We start from the raw sequence: 18394 nt of genomic DNA on the forward strand, positions 1-18394 counted from the left end.
AGGTGACACAGAGACAGTAACTGCAGAGAGCGGCTGACACTCTGAGGGCAAAAGCTAAGAGGGAGCAGCTGGCGCAGAAGTGTTTGCAGAGTCCTGGCAGTACCAGTGCAGTGTGTGGAAGGATAGGCTTGGAACTGACAGACACAGCTTAAGAGCCAGCACGATAGCTAAGGAAAGCATTAGCCAATGAGTCTGGTTTATATTAAATATTGTGAGTAACAAAGAAAATTCCCTGTTGCAGACTTTAGTTTCTTTCTTTGTAAAACATTACCCTGGCTGTGGAACAGCCAATAAAATTACTTGTTTGTACACTTCATTACAGAACATTCTCAGGTTGATATTCTCTTGCATGCCTGAGACATTTCACTGTTCAAAGTATAAGCAGACAGTAAGACATCAATACTACTCACAATAAAAAGGAACAAATTGCTGATAATACAATAACTTGGCTGCATCTCAAAGGCATAATGGGTGAGTGAAAGAAGCCAATCTCAAAAGGTATGACCCATTTAGATGACACTTTCAGAAAGACAAAAGCATAGTAATGGACGACAGACGAGTGGTTGCCAGGGGTAGGAGTTGGGGGGACTTTGCTGGAATGATGGAAATGTTCTGAATCCTAAGTGTGCTAGGATTACAGGAGTCCATGCATGTGATAACATTCATAGAGCTGGAATTTGAAAAGAGCCAATTAAAAAAAGGAGGAACTTCCCTGGTGCTCCAGTGGTTAAGATAACCCGCTTCCACTGCAGGGCGGGCATGGGTTCGATCCCTGCCCAAGCAACTAGATTCTGCATGCCACATGGTGTGGCCAGACAGTTTTTTTTTTTTTTTAAGGAAAAAAAAGGGCAGGGGGTAAAGAAGCAATATCCATAGCTTGTGTGCAAGAAGGTTGGCCTTTTTTTAAATTTTGCTGTGGTAAAGTCAAATAGGACCCTACCCAGCTTTTGCCTGAGTCACAAGGGGCACGAGTCCCTCAGCAGGAGACCAGATGTGCAAAAGCTCTTCAGTCACTGGGGCTGAGGCAACTGAAGCCCCCGGCTCAGTCTCAACCTTGGAGCCCCCAGCCAAGGGCCGGGCACAGAGGGTGAGGGTGGACCCTCCCCACACCTGAGGGCTGTGCTGAGACTCATGCTGCCAGCTCCTATGGTCTGGGGAAGTTATTTGTGCTGTTTGCAGCACTTCAAAGCCTGGCCTGCTTCTCCCCCACTCATGTCTTTATTTGGTGCCAGCGACCTTTGAGGATTGATGCTAAGTGGCCCTGGGCAGTGGCCCCACTAACTGGCAAAGCTAGCCACTAGGGAGGAAGAAGGTACTCACTGGCAGCAACCTCACAGTGACTGTGGTCCAGTGAGCCTTGTTTTGTGCTCCTCTGGACAGGCACTTCCTATGAATAAACAACAGAGCAGCGGTGGCAAGTATGCCCCCCCCCCCCCCAGTCTCTCCATAGCCTTCTTTTCCATCCACGAGGAGAACACTTTCCACATATGCTTCAAAATATCATTTTATTGTGCTCTGTACATTTAAATTACTTCATTAATAGGACTCCATTAAACAAAGGGTTGTTGAACTTTGAAATACACGTCATTTTGCACTCCATCACACTGAGAATTTTTGTTCAGTTCTAGCTGAGATCAAAAGGAGAGCAATTCTCTGTGGTTCCACAGGGTCTTTCAGGAAGCCTCTCTGAGGGTGAAAAACGCACCACTGCCATTGCCACTGCCGTTCAAGCTCTGCTCACTAGGAGCAGACCTCATACACAAACTGTCTATCAGTCTATCAATGGGATGTGACTCAAAAGTGAATGAGCAGGTACTCTTTTGTATCTGGCTTCTTTCACTCCGCATGCTTTTTGGAGGTCAGTATTATGTGTATCAATAGCATGCTCTTGTTGATTACTGTGTAGTATTCCATGGTATGAATATAGTACTCCATAACTTGTTTATCCATACTGCTGTTGGTAGTTATTTCTAGTTAGGGGTTTTTGGGGGGCTTTTATGAAAAAACCTATTATACATATCTCTGTGAAAGGCTTTTTGTGGACACTCATATTTTGCACTTCCATATACTTAAAAGAGAGAATTAAAAGGTAGACATGGTCTGCAAATAAACGCTGGAGAGGGTGTTGAAAAAAGGGAACCCACCTACAATGTTGGTGGGAATGTAAATTGCTGCAGCCCACTATAGAGGACAGTATGGAGGTTCCTTACTGACCCATATGATCTGCCAATGCCACTCCTGGGCATATATCTGAAGAAAACTCTAATTCCAAAAGATACATGTACCCCATTGTTTATAGCAGCACTATTCACAATAGCCAAGACATGGAATCAACATAGATGTCCATCAGCAGATGAATGGATAAAGATATGGTATGCACACACGTGTACACACACAATATGGAATGATGGAATATTACTCAGCCGTTAAAAAAGTGAGATGCTGTCATTTGCAGTAACATGGATGGACCCAGAGGTTACTACACTAAGTAACTAAATAAGTCAGAGAAAGACAAATGCTATATGATACCATTTATATGTGGAATCTAAAAAATAATACAAATAAACTTATTTACAAAGCAGAAACAAGATTCACAGACATAGAAAACAAACTTATGATTACCAAAGGGGAAATCAGAGGGAGGGATAAATTAGGAGTATGGGATTAACAGATACACACCCTTATATATAAAATAGATTAAAAAAAAAACAAACAAACAAGGATTTACTGTACAGCACAGAAAACTATATTCAGTATCTTGTGATAACCTATGATATAAAAGAATATGAAAAAGAATGTATTTGTGTATAACGGGATCACTTTGCTATACATCTGAAACTAACACAGTATTGTAAATCCACTATACTTCAACGTTTTAAAAGGATAAAAAAATTCTTTTAAAGGTAGACACTTGTTTAAGTTCAGACACTACTAGTCTCTGAAGTGCCTACACCACTTTCAATTCTCCCCAGCAATTTATGAGTTTGAGTTGCTTTACATCTTTGTCAACACTTGGTATTACTAATCTTTTAAATTTTAGCCCCTAGTATATCACTGTGGTTTTCACTTGAATTTTCCTGATGAGAAATGATACTGAGTACATTTGCATATGCACATTGGCCTTTTGTAAAGTGCTTCTCAGGAGAATTGAGGAAGTGGTGGTGCCAATATCAGAGAACAAAAATAAATGTATGACTTGGAAAAGCAGACATAACAAGGATAAGGCCATTTTTTCCCAGGGTGAATATTTGTACATGTGCTTTAAATAGATATTAGTGTGTAGAGTGGTTAAAAGAACTCAATAGGCACCTATTCCTAAATATCTTCCTCTTAGCTTACAAACCACTGTCCAGAATTCTGCTTGAGAGATTTATTTCTTTGGGTTTATCACCAGGAGTTCTCAGCATGGAGATGTGAGCTCATCTGTGGGCTTCTTTCCAGCTTCACAACTGGCCAGGAGTGTGATGTGAAGGCTTTGAGTATGTGAGGTGCTGCATTCAGGCCCGCTGGGGAAGTATGAAGGCCTTGCTTTGCCTGGTAGAGTGTGATTATGAGGGAGAGACCAGGAAAGGGACAGGGAGAGCCTGGGATGGGCCCTAGACTTTGGCTTACCTCATCCTTTTGTTTTCCCCATGGTTGTACACTTTGGTAAAGGTTGGAGTTGAGAAGAGAGGAAAGAGAGCAGCACAGTATGAGTTTAACATGACGTTATTAAACATGCTGGGAGGATAGGAGCCCAGTGTCAGCCAGCAGGAGACTTTGGGAGTCTCAAGGGAATAACAATGCTGTGTAACTGTAGCAGTGAGAGTCATATGTGAAGAAGGTATGCCAGACACCTTTAAGCCTTTCAGGAAGATCACAGCACTTCCTATTTGTGTACAACACATACACACACTCCAGTGAAGAAAAATCTGAGGCAGACAAGTTCCCCTCTATCTCGCAGACAGGCCATACTCCGTGCAGAAACGCAGACTCAGTCTAAGGACAAGCCCCGGGGCAGGATGTGAATAAGATTTCAGATCACCTCACCTCACCAGGAGCCCAGAGCGGCTTGCAGTGGACAGTTTTGCTGTATTCAAATGTGCCGCAGCATTGATTCTCTAGTAAACATTTCTCGTGTTTAAGACAGCATGATAGTAATAAATCAGCTCTGAAAGTTGACTGCTATAAATGCCATGTGGTATCGGTTAGATCACAAACCAAAGCCAATTTTTCAAAACATTTCCTGCTGGAATACTCACAACATTTTAACAGATGTCTTTTGGAAAGTTTTGAAGCAAAACAAGCCCCCATCAGCATATAAAATAAAACCAAAAAGAAAGTAAACTGTGGGTAGATTGTTTTTTTCTTTTGGCAGTAAGAGAAAGATAGGAGAAAGTCTTGAGATCTTCGGAGAAATACTTGTTCATAGCCATGAAAGTACAGAAATGAACTTTTTCTCACACACACCCCACAAGAGAAATTGGGGTTTTGTAAAATATTCTTTAATTATTCACGAAAAATATTTCTTTGACAGCTGTTGAGTATGATGTCTGCTACTTCTTATTTTGATCACTGGTTACAACTCCAGCTCTTGTTGAAGCAGTTCCACAGGAAGCTAGGGAAAAGGTCTGAGGCTGTAACTGATGGGGCCAGCAGGGACAGAAATGCAGCAAAAGCATCAAAGGAGCATCTCTTTTCAGGGACAGGATGACTGGTGGTGGCTGATTCTAAAATGGTGCAACATGGAGTCTGAGGCCTCTCAAACTTAGTGGGAAAGCCACAGTGGAAGCCTGCAAAAGGAAGGGGGAACACTGTATGAACTACTATACTTGCCATAGAAAAACCTAAGCAGACATAATCCAAATGACTTTAATTCCTTTGACCAAATACCCAAGAAAGAGGAAGGTCTAAAACATTATGCTAAGGCAATTGCTAAGTCATGGCGAGAATAAAACCACAGCCCACGTGAATATTATGAACTTAAATACTCTACATAGACAGACCATCTGCAGGGTCTTGCATGCTTGTGTCTAGGTGTTGGAACCAAAGAACACAATCCTTACACACACAAGCTCAAGAGTACCTAGTTTCAGCCCTTGCAAGCTGGAGGCTGGAGCTACTATCAAAGGAAATCTATTCCATACACATGAAAACTAATACAATATTGTAAATACTGCAGTTTAAAAAAACAGTGGAGAGGCTGATTAGCTGAGAAGGAATCTTCTGTGGAGTATAACCCATGGAAACCTCGATTTAATGATGGTGGCCAGAACTGAACAGTCAGAGCTCTCTCTGGACGTTCCATCCTTAGTCATTCCCAGGTGTCACCTCATGCTTGTTTAATGGGATGGGGGCATTTCTCAAACAGATGAGAAATAAAAATCACTCCTCATCCTTCATTCCCAGAAAAAAATATTCAACAGGAAAGCTGACTAAGGAGATTTAAGACAAACTACCAAAATTATTATTATTACTATCACTAATATATTTTCTGCCCTGCTGCTTCCTGCTGTGTAATTTTTTGAAATCCTTTCATGAGCACTTTTGGTTTGGTTTCTTGCAAACAGGTTTGATTTCCATGTAGGTTTTGCATTCAGGTTCCTTTTTTCCTGCTTCCGTGAGTTCTCTATTTTGCGCACTCCAGTGTCTTACTTGAGACCTGCACATCACTACGTATGATTGATTCTTATGATAGAGCCCAGTTAGTCTCTGTCCGCATACACCACATCTTGTCTATGAGGGAGCCATAGACTCCACAAAACTATGTCCTTAAATAAAATCTAGAGCAAAGTTAACTGGGCAGGAGGAGATGGCTTTTGCTTTGCTTGAAAGTTAATGAGCAACCCTGTCAGTTAAAATTTACAAACTTAGAACAGAATTAGACCTGGAGTGTTCCTCCCCTCTGAAACATGTCTGCCACAGGCTCAAGAACTAGAACTGCATACACCAATGCTAAGCCTCTGATGAAACCAAGAGTTGTTTGTGGTTTCCTCTATTTTTCGCCTATTTGCCTTAAGATGGTAAGTACCCTTGGAGTCTGTGGTGTCTGCTTCCTTCTGAGATATTGAACGTGACCCTGACTTTATTTGGGTTTCCCATCATTGTTAAGACACAAAGAGCTGGTATCATTCAAATACGCAAATAATTTGTTGAGCCCTTACAAATGAGGAGGCATTTTGTTGGCATCATGTATAACTGAAAGGAAAGTTAAATATGGCACCTGACCTCTAGGAATTAATAACCTTAATAGATGAAAAGACACATCCAGAGATAATTCATGTTACATTAAAGCAATATTGTATGCCAAATGCTACACTAGAGGGCTAATTGAATCCAAATCTAACATGGTTCAGAGTTTAAAAGAGTTTCACTGTCCTTTTCAGTAGATCTTGAAAAGGGGATTCTGGTTACTAGATTGTTCTAACAGTATTGCCTATGTGATTTGTGGGCTCCAGTGCAAAATGAACATACAAGGGCTCATTACTCAAAAACTTAGAATTTCAAGATAGCAACAGCATTAAACCAAGCATGGAGTCCTTCTGAGTGTGGGGTCCTATATGACTGCACAGATCACATGCCCATGAAACCGGCCCTGTCTTCAAATACAGTCTATGAATATGAGGAAGAGGCAAATTTTGAGGAGTCCAGTAGAGGAAATTATACACAAGATGTTTTCTTCCAAATAGTTCACAGGAAAATAAACTCACTCTAAGAAAATAATTTGGTCTTTCCCAAATTAGCAAGTGGGACTGGGATCTAAAAGGTATCAAGTTATAATGTACAAAGATAATTTCACAGCTACTTCATAGCTACAAAGTGAGGATGATAATAATAGGTAATAGTATCTGACAGCTAACATGTAGAACTTATTAAGTGCCATGATTCTTCTAAGCCTATTACATATATTTACTCATTTAACTCTCAAAATGGCCCTGAAAGGCAGATACTATTCTTTTCCTACCTTAAGGATGAGAAAACTGATCTTAGTGCTCCTGGTCACACAACAAGTAAGAGGTAGAACCAGGATTCGAACTCAGTCTAGTTCCAGAATTTGTGCTCTTAACCACACGATGCTGCTTCTTATAAAACAATGATTCATTCAGAAAGAAGGAAGGAAGGAAAGAAGTTATCCTGGTATATTCATTCATTCATATCATAGATTTGGCTTAACCAGACTGTGTCTTGTGTGCATATTTTTAATTTTCTCTTTTTTTTTTTTGCATTTCATGTTCATAGTTTAACAGCACCCGTTCGCCCTCCCCCACTGAATGTTGCCACATGACCCCATGGAGTAGAAAGGTACTGGTTTTGAGAACATTCCGTCACAGCCTATCCCATTCTCTCTATACACTGTCATTTTCTTCTCTCTTTCTTTATGGAAAACTCTGTTGTTTCTAACTAGCCAACAGGTATTCCTTGAAATCAGTTTAAAGAGTAGTGTTTTCCTAACTTGAATTAAATAAAATATAAAGCAGACAGTAATGTCATTGGCTGTTCTATCCCTCCCCCTCCCCCTGTTGCATGAAGGCTCTGTTCAAAGCCTCACCTAATGACATTCCTGGACTTTGTAGTTCAGAGAAAAGAAATTTCAACTTGCCCTATATTTATCAGAACTGTAAAGGTTCAGCTTCTCAAATCAAAAGAGAACAGGACAAAAGGATTCTCTGGCAGCCAATTGTCCCTGTCACCGTTAAATACAAAGTGCTTTTGGCTGCCGGTCAGAGACTGTAGTCAGGTCACTATTCCTTCTTTGTTTCCCAGTCCATTGTTATTCAAGGAAGGAATTGCCTACAAAATGTGGCCTCTGGTGTGTGTGTGGTGGGGGGGTGTCTCTCCAGCTCCTGCTCTCTCCCCCTCTCTGTCTCTCTTTCTGCACGCACCAAACTTTTTTTTTTTTCCTCTTTGGAAGTTACCTAGGAAACAAAGTCTTTTGTGCTCCAACTTTATTTGAGCTATTCGCTTCGCTGGGAATCTGCACAAAAGCTGAAGAGAGAAAGAAGGTTGCAATGTTTTGCTAACAAACGTTCATGGCGAACACATTTTTCTCGAGGGGGTAATCATATCCTGTTGGGTGTGTTGGGGGGCTTTGCAGATACCTCTGACAAGGTAAGCAAATGCTGGGGGTTAATTTAAAACAAGTGGCTCTGGAATCTTCTCTTTAAGGGGACTTGAGGACAGTTCACTTGACAATATGTGAAATCCTCTGAGTCAACAGGGTGTGATGCTTCCAAATGTGAGGATGAGAATTTATTGAATGATCCTGATTTTTAGCACACAGTATTATTAAAACATAACTGGAATAAGAGGGGGAAATGCTTCTTTTATATAGCCACCTTCCTGCCAATTGTGGAAAGAAAGAAAACTAGGTTCAGTAGTGAAAAGTCTTTTAATAATCTGGGTTAGTAGCCCAACCCTGAAATCTAACTTGGGATGGAGCCTTTTTAAAAATGGGGGCTAGGAGCCCAACCCTGAAATAAAAGTTAGACAATATTAATATCAATCAAAGGTTTAGATGGAGAATTTTCGAACATCACATGGAAGTCAAGGTCTTTAAATACACAGCTGGAAGAAAAGCTTCGCATACAAAGTTGAAGGAAAATAAATGAAGACTGTTTTACTCTTCCGAATCTAAAGAAGAAACCCACTTGAGTCTTTCCCTCCAATAACAGAATTTGTATTTTCCACTATCGATGGTGGGAGAAAGTTCTTCACTTTTGTTTTTCCATGTGTATAGAGCTGAAAAACTGCATTTTAAAATGTCATTCACAAATGCTATCATCCTGCAGTAAAATTAACTCCTCGTATTTGAATCTGGCCTCTCAGATTAGGTCAGCTCATCCTTCTGGTGATGTGTTCTGGAATGTCTCCTGACTCCAGGCTTTCTGGCCACATTTCCAAACCTTTTCAAGGGCATCTAAATCATCTCCTGTCTGTGATCCTAGTCACCTAGAGCTTTCAAGAGTTTGAGTAAGCATTTATGGGGAGACAGATATCCAGAAAGTGAATCTACCTCTTAGCAGGTTAGAGACTCACAGCTTTCTTCAGTTTCAAGTTTGGGGATTTCTGGCTACCTGGTCTCTCCTCTTAATTCCCTTTGACCTGAAAAGCATGTTTAGCCGATTCTTTTTTCCTTTGTGTTGCTTGACTGTTTAAATTATAACTTTCAATTAGTTGTGCTTACTAACTATGCCTAGGAATTCTTCGTTTGACCTGAAAGCTTATTTCTGACCTCATTTTTCTTAACTAAACTCTGAAATTCCTTATATGTGTGTCTGTGTATAAACTCTGAGAGCTGAGTCTGAATGTACTTTGTTTGCAGTCCCATCCCCCAGAGGATGAAGATACAGATGTCATGTTAGGGCAAAGGCCGAAAAACCCAGTACACAATATCCCCTCCACACTGGACAAGCAGACCAACTGGAGCAAAGCGCTGCCTCTCCCGACGCCAGAGGAAAAGATGAAACAAGATGCCCAAGTGATTTCTTCCTGCATTATTCCCATCAACGTCACTGGTATTGCTCTGTTCGTTTCCTTTGGGGCAGTCGAGTCAGAACATTCAGTGTATTAAATATGGTCAAAGCCTGTGCTGGTGGGAGTACCAGTTAAGAATACCACTTTGTAAACAAATAATACCTTTTTCATCAGGATGCAACCCAGAAGATGTTCAATATGCTTTTGTCAGGTTTTGAACATCAATTTGCATATGTTCTGCTGGGCTGCTTGTTATGTAAATGATGGACAGTTTCTTTCTGGGGAAAAAAAAAAAAAGTCACCAAATAGCTCTCTGGCCAGAGCTTTCTGAAATAATGGAGAAAGCGGCAGTGATTAATCATATGGTAATGATGCGGGGCACTACCAGAGAGAAAGCAGGAAGCCCCAGGTTTCTAAAACTACAAGTAATGATCCTATAGATCAACTATAAACTCTTACTTTCATGCTTCCTTGGATGGAGGTAGGCTTGTTTAAAAGATCATTTAGACTTCTGCACTGCTTTTAGTGATTTTTGACTTAAAAATACATGGATTCACAGATGAAGGCTGAATTCTACTCTAAACCCAGCAAGCCTGTCTTCTGTTCGCCCTCCGCTTTCCTCCTCCTGTGCACTGACAGTTAGGATATTAGTCTAAGTCAAAGGCAAGCCTATGTGGACTTTTCTTGGAAAGTTTATTGGCAGCAATTGAAAAATTCAGAATTGGTGATTTTCCAATGTGGTAACCTTAGCTGTAAGCAAAATGTTGCTGTAAAACAGTCTCACTTTCAAAGATGGATATTAAATGATCTATCCATTGAGGTTTCTTTAAGCATCTCTAATAGTTAAATTCTAACTTGCATTGAAAAGCTCAAAATGGCCATTTTATGACTGACTTCCATCCTGGTAACATGTAATAACTGAAGATTGTATGTTGTTCAGGATGCATTTTGGACATGGCCATTACTAACCTCACTCAAATTTCTCTCATATAAAGTGGGGAGCAAATGATGACCAAGTATCAGGGTGGATACTGTTTTCTTCCTGACAAGTAGGAGTTCTAGTTGATTAGCTGATTGTGAGCTGGGAGTTAATTTTCCTGATGACCTATTCAACTTGTAGGATAAATTATCCTAGAGATGTACGCTTTATCTGATCTCCATAATCTAAATGAGATGGCTGTCAAAATGGATCATTTTGGCATCCTCTTAAACTAACTTTCAGTTCTGGAAACATCTGATTATTAGCAGCACCTGCTTTCTTCATGGCACTGTAAGTAAAATTTTGTTTTCAAATTTAGTCCTTTGATTATAGGTCTTGTGATTCAGGAAAATGAAAGATCTTTCCTTCTGCTTTATTTCAGGAACTCTCAGGCTCAAGCCTAGATTATATGTTGATTTCAAGAACTTTAATGAGAAAGTTGTCAATTATGTCCATATGACACAAAATATCTATGTCTGTAATGTAATTATTATGATTAGAAGAAGGATTTTAATCTCTGGTTGGAACTAAAAAAGGAAAATTTCATTAGTATGAATTCTCTGATAGCATTTGAAATTATTCATCATATGATATCTCATTCAGATTTTTCAACATGAGTTCTAGAAACTGCTATTACTGTGAAGCTAAGCAGAACTCAAACCATTTCATTACATAACCGAACAAAGGTTTAACAGACCATCCTGCCCCATGTTTAACAATCAGGATACATGATGAGGCAACCAGATTCCAAAGCACTTTTGGTTTATGGCAGTTCAAGTTCCTCACCTCCTGCCTCATTCTAGTTTTGAAAGGGCTGCATTAGTGTGTCAACAGACCATGGAAAGAGAAACTAACGAGAATCATGGTTTGCTGCCTGTATTTACAAAAGAAAACAGAAACATGTGTAAAGACTGGGAATTCCAGCTTTACTGACAGTTAGTACAGAAGGTAGGTCCACTTAAGTGAAGAACTGGGGACTGCCTTGTATGTTTTATTGATGAGACACTGTTGCTAAACCAAAAGGTGTCCAATTTAGGTAGCAGAAGAAATAGGCAGTTACATGATGATTTTAAAAACACATCTCTAGGTTGTTGTTTTCCTCACAGGTGGTGGTAGTGGTGTGTGTGTATATGTGAGAGAGAGACGAGACAGAGGCAGAGACAGACAGACAGGTGGTGTATTTGTCTGTCTGTGCTATGCAAAGATATCCACTTCAGAAAGCCCAGAAAGAGACCAGTAAGTAGTAGTAACTAAAGATTGTAGAAGTCCTTAAGGAGCCATTCTGTGTGAGAGTGATTCTTTGATGTTATTTTTCTCTCCTCTCTCTTTTGATTTTCCTTCTTGGCCTGTTACTTTTGGCAGTACAAGCTATTGTGGTGAGCTGCATTTAGAAGTAAAGCTTAATGAACTACAGCATAATTTAAATAAGAGCTGAATAGGGCTCCCTTATATTTGTTTACAGGCTTAATCCAAACTCTTCCTTCCAATCAATAAATATCATTGTGTTTCAAGCAAATGAAAATTTGTTTGCCATTCCTAAAAGCTAATGAGACCTATTTGTGGGTTGCAGGAGTCGGTTTTGACAGAGAGGCTAGTATACGCTGCTCTCTTGTTCATTCACAATCTGTGCTACAGCGGAGACGAAAGCTGAGGAGGAGGAAAACCATTTCGGGTATCCCCAGAAGAGTCCAACAAGAAATAGGTGTGGTATAAAACTGTTAATGGTTAACATTCTGTCAGGTGCCAATTATATGGACACAATGGAAGCCAGCCTTTAACCAGCTTCCTTAAAAACATCAGCTATTATTGTGACTCATAGAGGTTTTGAAATGATGTGTACTTGTTTTGTGTTCAGTAAGCCAGGTAGTATTACTTTTAAAATTTGCATTCTTGACTGTGAAAGCTTGATTTTATGGATTTACTTATATATGCATTGGAAAAGACCCTGATGCTGGGAGGGATTGGGGGCAGGAGGAGAAGGGGATGACAAAGGATGAGATGGCTGGATGGCATCACCAACTTGATGCACATGAGTTTGGGTGGACTCTGGGAGTTGTTGATGGACAGGGAGGCCTGGCGTGCTGCAATTCATGGGGTCGCAGAGAGTCGGACACGACTGAGCGACTGAACTGAACTGAACTGGGGTGGTGCTAGTGGTAAAGAACCGACCTGCCAATGCAGGAGACATAAGAGATGCGGGTTTGATCCTGGGTCAGGAAGATCCCCTGGAGGAGGGCATGGCAACCCACTCCAGTATTCTTGCCTGGAGAATCCCATGGACAGAGGAGCCTGGTGGGCTACAGTCCATGGGGTCACAAAGAGTCAGATGCAACTGAAGCAAATTAGCATGCACAGCATGCACATTCAGATTTTATGGCTGAAATAGAGTATTTTGATAACTTGTAAAAATATTCTGAAGGTAGAAATTAAGCAAAACAAGATTCAGTGAAAGACTCTTTTAGAAAAGTATAGATTTGTCTGAAGAGAGATATACTGTATGACATTAATTATTTTAAAAGGTAAATTTTAAGCATATTCAAATATTGAATATTGATAACATGATACCCTTGGTTATAGTTTTTCTGTTTTTTTTTGTTCAATGTATTTAAGATATCTCTTCCTATAATTTTAATAATTACTATGATAGTATCTCTTGTATATAAGATTATATCATAATGAATTCTATGATTTTTATTTCATTATGCTTATATCAAGAAATAAAAGTGTATAGTGGCCAAAAAAACAAGATGTATTTTACTTAAAAAAATATTAGACCTACTGGGGTAAAGTAATTTGATTGTGAAGAGAGAGGATTCACAAGAGATCTAGATACTTATCTTCTCTTAATGTATATACATATATACATACAGTGTGTATTTGTGTGTGTATATATATAGAGAGAGAATCAGAGAGGCAAAGGGACAGAGAGAGACTGCCCAAAGCATTGTAACTTTCTCCTCATTTTATACACTGATTTTTTTTTCCTGTAAGAAAAACTTCAACATGCTAGCATCCAGACTTGTGGACAGCTCTCAGAATGTCTGTTCATCTGCTGATGTATGAAGTATCTCACTGTGCCTTTCCATGTGCCCTAGATTCTGATGAATCGCCCGTGGCCAGGGAAAGGAATGTGATTGTGCACACAAATCCAGACCCTTCCAACACTGTCAACAGGAGGTCTGGAACCAGGGACTCGGAGTGTCAAACTGAGGATATTCTGATTGCTGCTCCATCCAGAAGAAGAATCAGAGCTCAAAGAGGTCAAAGCATTGCAGCTTCCCTTTCTCATTCTGCTGGCAACATTTCTGCACTGGCAGACAAAGGTGACACGGTGTTTACTACTGCAGTGAGCAGCCGCACGAGATCTCGGAGCCTTCCCAGGGAGGGCAACAGAGCGGGGGATGCTGAGCCCAAAGTTGGTGCTAAACCCTCAGCATATGAAGAGGGGGAGCCTTTCATGGGAGACCAAGAAAGAACCCTTACCGATTGCAGTGAGGCCCCCAGCAGCCCCGGTGCACAGGAGCACCAGCCTGCTTTGAGCCTGGCCTGTTCTCAACATCTTCACAGCCCCCAGCACAAGTTAAATGAGAGAGGGAGGTCACGTCTGTCCCGGATGGCTGCCGATTCTGGCAGCTGCGACATCTCCTCCAACTCAGACACCTTTGGGAGCCCCATCCACTGCATTTCCACAGCTGGCGTCCTCCTCAGCAGCCACATGGACCAGAAAGATGACCACCAGTCATCCAGTGGCAACTGGAGCGGGAGCAGCTCCACATGCCCCTCACAGACCTCAGAGACAATCCCTCCTGCAGCTTCGCCTCCCCTCACTGGCTCTTCACACTGTGACTCGGAGTTGTCACTCAACACGGCCCCACATGCTAATGAGGACACCAGTGTCTTCGTGACAGAGCAGTACAACGACCAACTGGAGAAAGTGAGAGGCCACCGGACAAACTCCTTTACCTCCACAGTGGCAGACCTGTTGGACGACCCCAACAATAGCAACACGAGCGACAGCGAGTGGAATTACCTACACCATCATCACGATGCCTCCTGCCGCCAGGATTTTAGTCCTGAGCGTCCCAAGGCAGACAGCCTGGGCTGCCCAAGCTTCACGAGCATGGCCACTTATGACAGCTTTCTGGAAAAGTCTCCATCGGACAAAGCTGATACCAGCTCTCACTTTTCAGTGGACACAGAAGGATACTACACCTCCATGCACTTTGACTGTGGTCTCAAAGGCAGTAAGAATTACGTCTGTCACTATGCAGCCCTAGGCCCAGAGAACGGCCAGGGCGTTGGGGTTCCTCCTGCACTTTCAGACTGTGCCTGGCAGGACTACTTAGACCACAGGAGGCAGGGGAGACCAAGCATCTCTTTCAGGAAACCAAAGGCAAAGCCAACTCCACCTAAACGTAGCTCATCATTGAGGAAGTCTGACGGAAATGCAGACACTTCTGAGAAGAAAGAACCAAAGACGAGCAGTGGCCAGCTCCTGCCTCACAGTTCCAGGGAAATGAAGCTGCCTCTCGATTTCTCCAACACACCTTCTCGAATGGAAAATGCCAATCTTCCCACCAAGCCAGAACCTTCGTGGATGAACCAGAATGAACATGGTATTAAGGAACCTCAGTTAGACACTCCAGATGTTCCACCATTCAAAGATGAAGGTGCTGAATCAACTCACTATGCAGACCTCTGGCTTCTAAATGACTTGAAAACAAATGACCCTTACAGATCTTTATCGAATTCAAGCACTGCTACAGGTACCACCATTATCGAATGCATTAAATCTCCAGAGAGTTCTGAATCCCAAACATCCCAATCAGAATCTAGAGCCACCACCCCCTCCCTTCCTTCTGTCGACAATGAGTTTAAACTGGCTTCACCAGAAAAGCTGGCTGGCCTAGCATCTCCATCAAGCGGCTACTCCAGCCAGTCTGAAACGCCAACATCCTCTTTTCCTACTGCTTTCTTTTCTGGCCCATTGTCTCCTGGAGGCAGCAAAAGAAAGCCGAAAGTCCCGGAAAGGAAATCTTCCCTTCAGCAACCCTCTTTAAAAGATGGCGCTCTGTCACTAAGTAAAGATCTGGAACTTCCAATTATACCTCCTACCCATCTTGACCTAAGTGCTCTTCATAATGTCTTGAACAAACCATTCCACCACCGCCACCCACTACATGTCTTCAGTCATAATAAGCAGAACACAGTAGGAGAAACTCTGAGGTCCAATCCTCCACCGTCTCTTGCAATTACACCCACGGTCCTGAAATCAGTTAGCCTTAGGTCCATCAGTAAATCTGAAGAAGTTAAGCAAAAAGAAGGCAACAACACAGATCTCCCCTACCTGGAGGAAAGCACTCTCACCACAGGTAAGATTAGGCCACACGTGATTAAGAAATCATTACCATGTCAGTACGCCACTGAAGACACCATCCTGTCCTTTTTAGACTCCTCTGCAGTTGAGATGGGACCAGATAAACTACAGTTAGAAAAAAAACATACTTTTGATGTGAAGCATCATTGTGATCCAGAAACAGTAACCTCAGCTGGTAGCAATCTTCTAGATTCAAGTGTCACAAGAGACCAAATGCATATGGAGAGTGAGCCTGTTTCAGAAAACAAACCAAGTAAAAGTTGTGACTTTCTCATGGAAGGCTTTCAGAGGGTCTCTGTTGCTCGCCCAAATGATTCAGATGGTAAGACACTGCAATATGGAGCTGGTCCGGATGGAGCCCTAGCGCAGGTCCAGAAGTTGTCTTTTGTAGATCGTGAGGAAGCTGCACCCCCAGAGTCTGTGGATGTGCTCACACCTCAGTCAGACTCTCCAACTCGAGTCACAGACATAGGCTATCAACTTAAGCCTCAACTTGGGATGAGCCACCACCATGACAAAGTGCCTGGGAATATCAGCTCTGAAGCAGAGATATCAACTATAAATCCATGCCCTGAAAAGTGTTCTGAGCAGGAAAATATTGCTTCAGGGATTTCAGCCAAAAGTGCCTCTGATAACAGCGGAGCAGAGGAGACCCAAGGAAGTGTGGATGAGGTTTCACTGAAAGGTCAGTTGTTGACACCTTTGTCACAATGGAAAGGTGTCTCTTGGCACTTCCTGAAGTGTTCTTTCTTCCCTTCCCCATAATACAGTACAGCCCTGGGTATTGCTTTCCCTCCTCCTTTTTTTAAAATATAAATTTATTTATTTTAATTGGAGGCTAATTACTTTACAATATTGCATTAGTTTGTAGCAATACTCATATCAGATAAAGTAGACTTTAAAACAAAGGCTGTGAAAAGAGACAAAGAAGGACACTACATAATGATCAAAGGATCAATCCAAGAAGAAGAGATAACAATTATAAATATATATGCACCCAACATAGGAGCACCACAGTATGTAAGACAAATCCCTCCTCCTTTTTAACTTACTAAAACAATTACAATCAAAGCTTTTGTTACAGAGGGACTAAGTGATAGCTCTTTCATTGTAAAAATGGCAGCCAGGTAACTGCTGTTTATTGTTCCCCGAGTGAGTGAAGCCCAGCAATGTGCCAGGTGACTTCTTCCTAAAGATGCTTTTGTTCTTAATTTAAGAATCGTCACCCAGTGATGACTCTGTGATTTCACCATTAAGTGAAGACTCTCAGGCTGAAGCAGAAAGTGTGTTCGTGTCTCCCAACAAACCTCGAACAACTGAGGATTTGTTTGCAGTTATTCACAGGTGAGGCAATGACACCAAAGGTTTCACTTCTGATGATGCTTCTCAGCAAATGCAAATATGGAAAAGCCTTGGGTACTAGTAATACATTCCTCAAAAAACACAAGGAAAAAATTATTTTTCCAAATCAAATTGATAGACTTATCATTCAAGTTGAGAAATATGTGGCTTTATACGTAGTGAGGTAGACTTCAATTGAGAGACTTTCCTAAGAACTGCTGAGGGAAGCTGTTTTTCCTCCCAGAGGAAAGACATTCTGGAACAAGTTTTTATTTGAAAGCAATTTGTGGTCAAGTAACTTAAGAGTGAAAACTCAAACTCTAGTGTAATCTCTGACTTTTAAATAATTCCTTAACCTAAAACACATGCTCAAAGCTATAACCCTACACTAGCAGAGATAAGTTGACTCACTACATACAGCCCCAGATTTAAAACAAGACAGTGTAGAAACCTGCCCATTTCACAGTCCACAACAACTAATCACTACTCTCTTTTCCCCCTGTCTTCCTAAAACTTAACATTTCTTTAATAACACTGGCCTTCTCTAGATTTAATGCTCCATCCCAGGCTCCTCCATCTCAGTGTTCTTGCCTGGAGAATCCCAGGGATGGAGGAGCCTGGTGGGCTGCCATCTATGGGGTCACAGAGTCAGACATGACTGAAGCGACTTGGCGGCGGCGGCAGCAGCAGCAGCAGCAGCAGCAGCATCTCATGAATAGGGGATGTCCTCTGGGCTGCTTCCATGCTGATCATTCACATTCTCTCATCAGTCCCTGCATCCTTGTGATCAGGGCCCCTATTTGCAAGAACACTCCTTAAAAGCTGTGACCAAAGAACAGAGCAGGAACTAGCCCTTGGAAACTGAGCCTGTATCAGACTGAGCTGTCCAGAGCATGCCTACTCCTTTCACAGCTGCGACTGCCTACTTCACTAGGTCTCAGTGACCTAGACGTGGCTCCCAAGGGACAAAACTTGGGGACTGTCTTGTCTTCCTCATGGAGTTATATTGTGAAGCAAGTTCTTCTCAAGTAGCTTACCACTGTTTTTTCCCCCAGGATCATACCTCCTAGGGGAACTCGTGTTTTCTCTTCATGTGGTTCTCTCATAAAGAAGGAGCACTGCTCACAAGCAAATTCTGTGTAGACCTTAGCAGGCTCATCTTTCTATTCGGAGAATGAAGAATCTTTATTTTTCTTTGTCCCCAACTACATTCCCCTCACCTGCTTTTATCCCTAACCTTAGGA

The 18394-nt window shown here is 41.7% G+C and overlaps 1 protein-coding gene across 3 annotated transcripts in view; it reads left to right on the top strand.

Moving 5' to 3' along the window:
• Nucleotides 1-18394, top strand: part of NHS (NHS actin remodeling regulator) — a 344297-nt gene that overhangs the window by 320474 nt on the left and 5429 nt on the right. For 2 of the 3 annotated variants that reach the window (XM_070291381.1, XM_070291382.1), the window contains exons 4-8: nt 7219-7281; nt 9302-9494; nt 12003-12134; nt 13528-16494; nt 17027-17153. In XM_070291381.1, coding sequence (XP_070147482.1) covers nt 7219-7281; nt 9302-9494; nt 12003-12134; nt 13528-16494; nt 17027-17153 — 3482 coding nt within the window. The remainder of the gene's footprint in view (nt 1-7218; nt 7282-9301; nt 9495-12002; nt 12135-13527; nt 16495-17026; nt 17154-18394) is intronic. The other variant, XM_070291383.1, reaches the window with a different exon arrangement.

The sequence above is a fragment of the Ovis canadensis genome, chromosome X (assembly GCF_042477335.2).
Source record: "Ovis canadensis isolate MfBH-ARS-UI-01 breed Bighorn chromosome X, ARS-UI_OviCan_v2, whole genome shotgun sequence".
Taxonomy (NCBI): domain Eukaryota; kingdom Metazoa; phylum Chordata; class Mammalia; order Artiodactyla; family Bovidae; genus Ovis; species Ovis canadensis.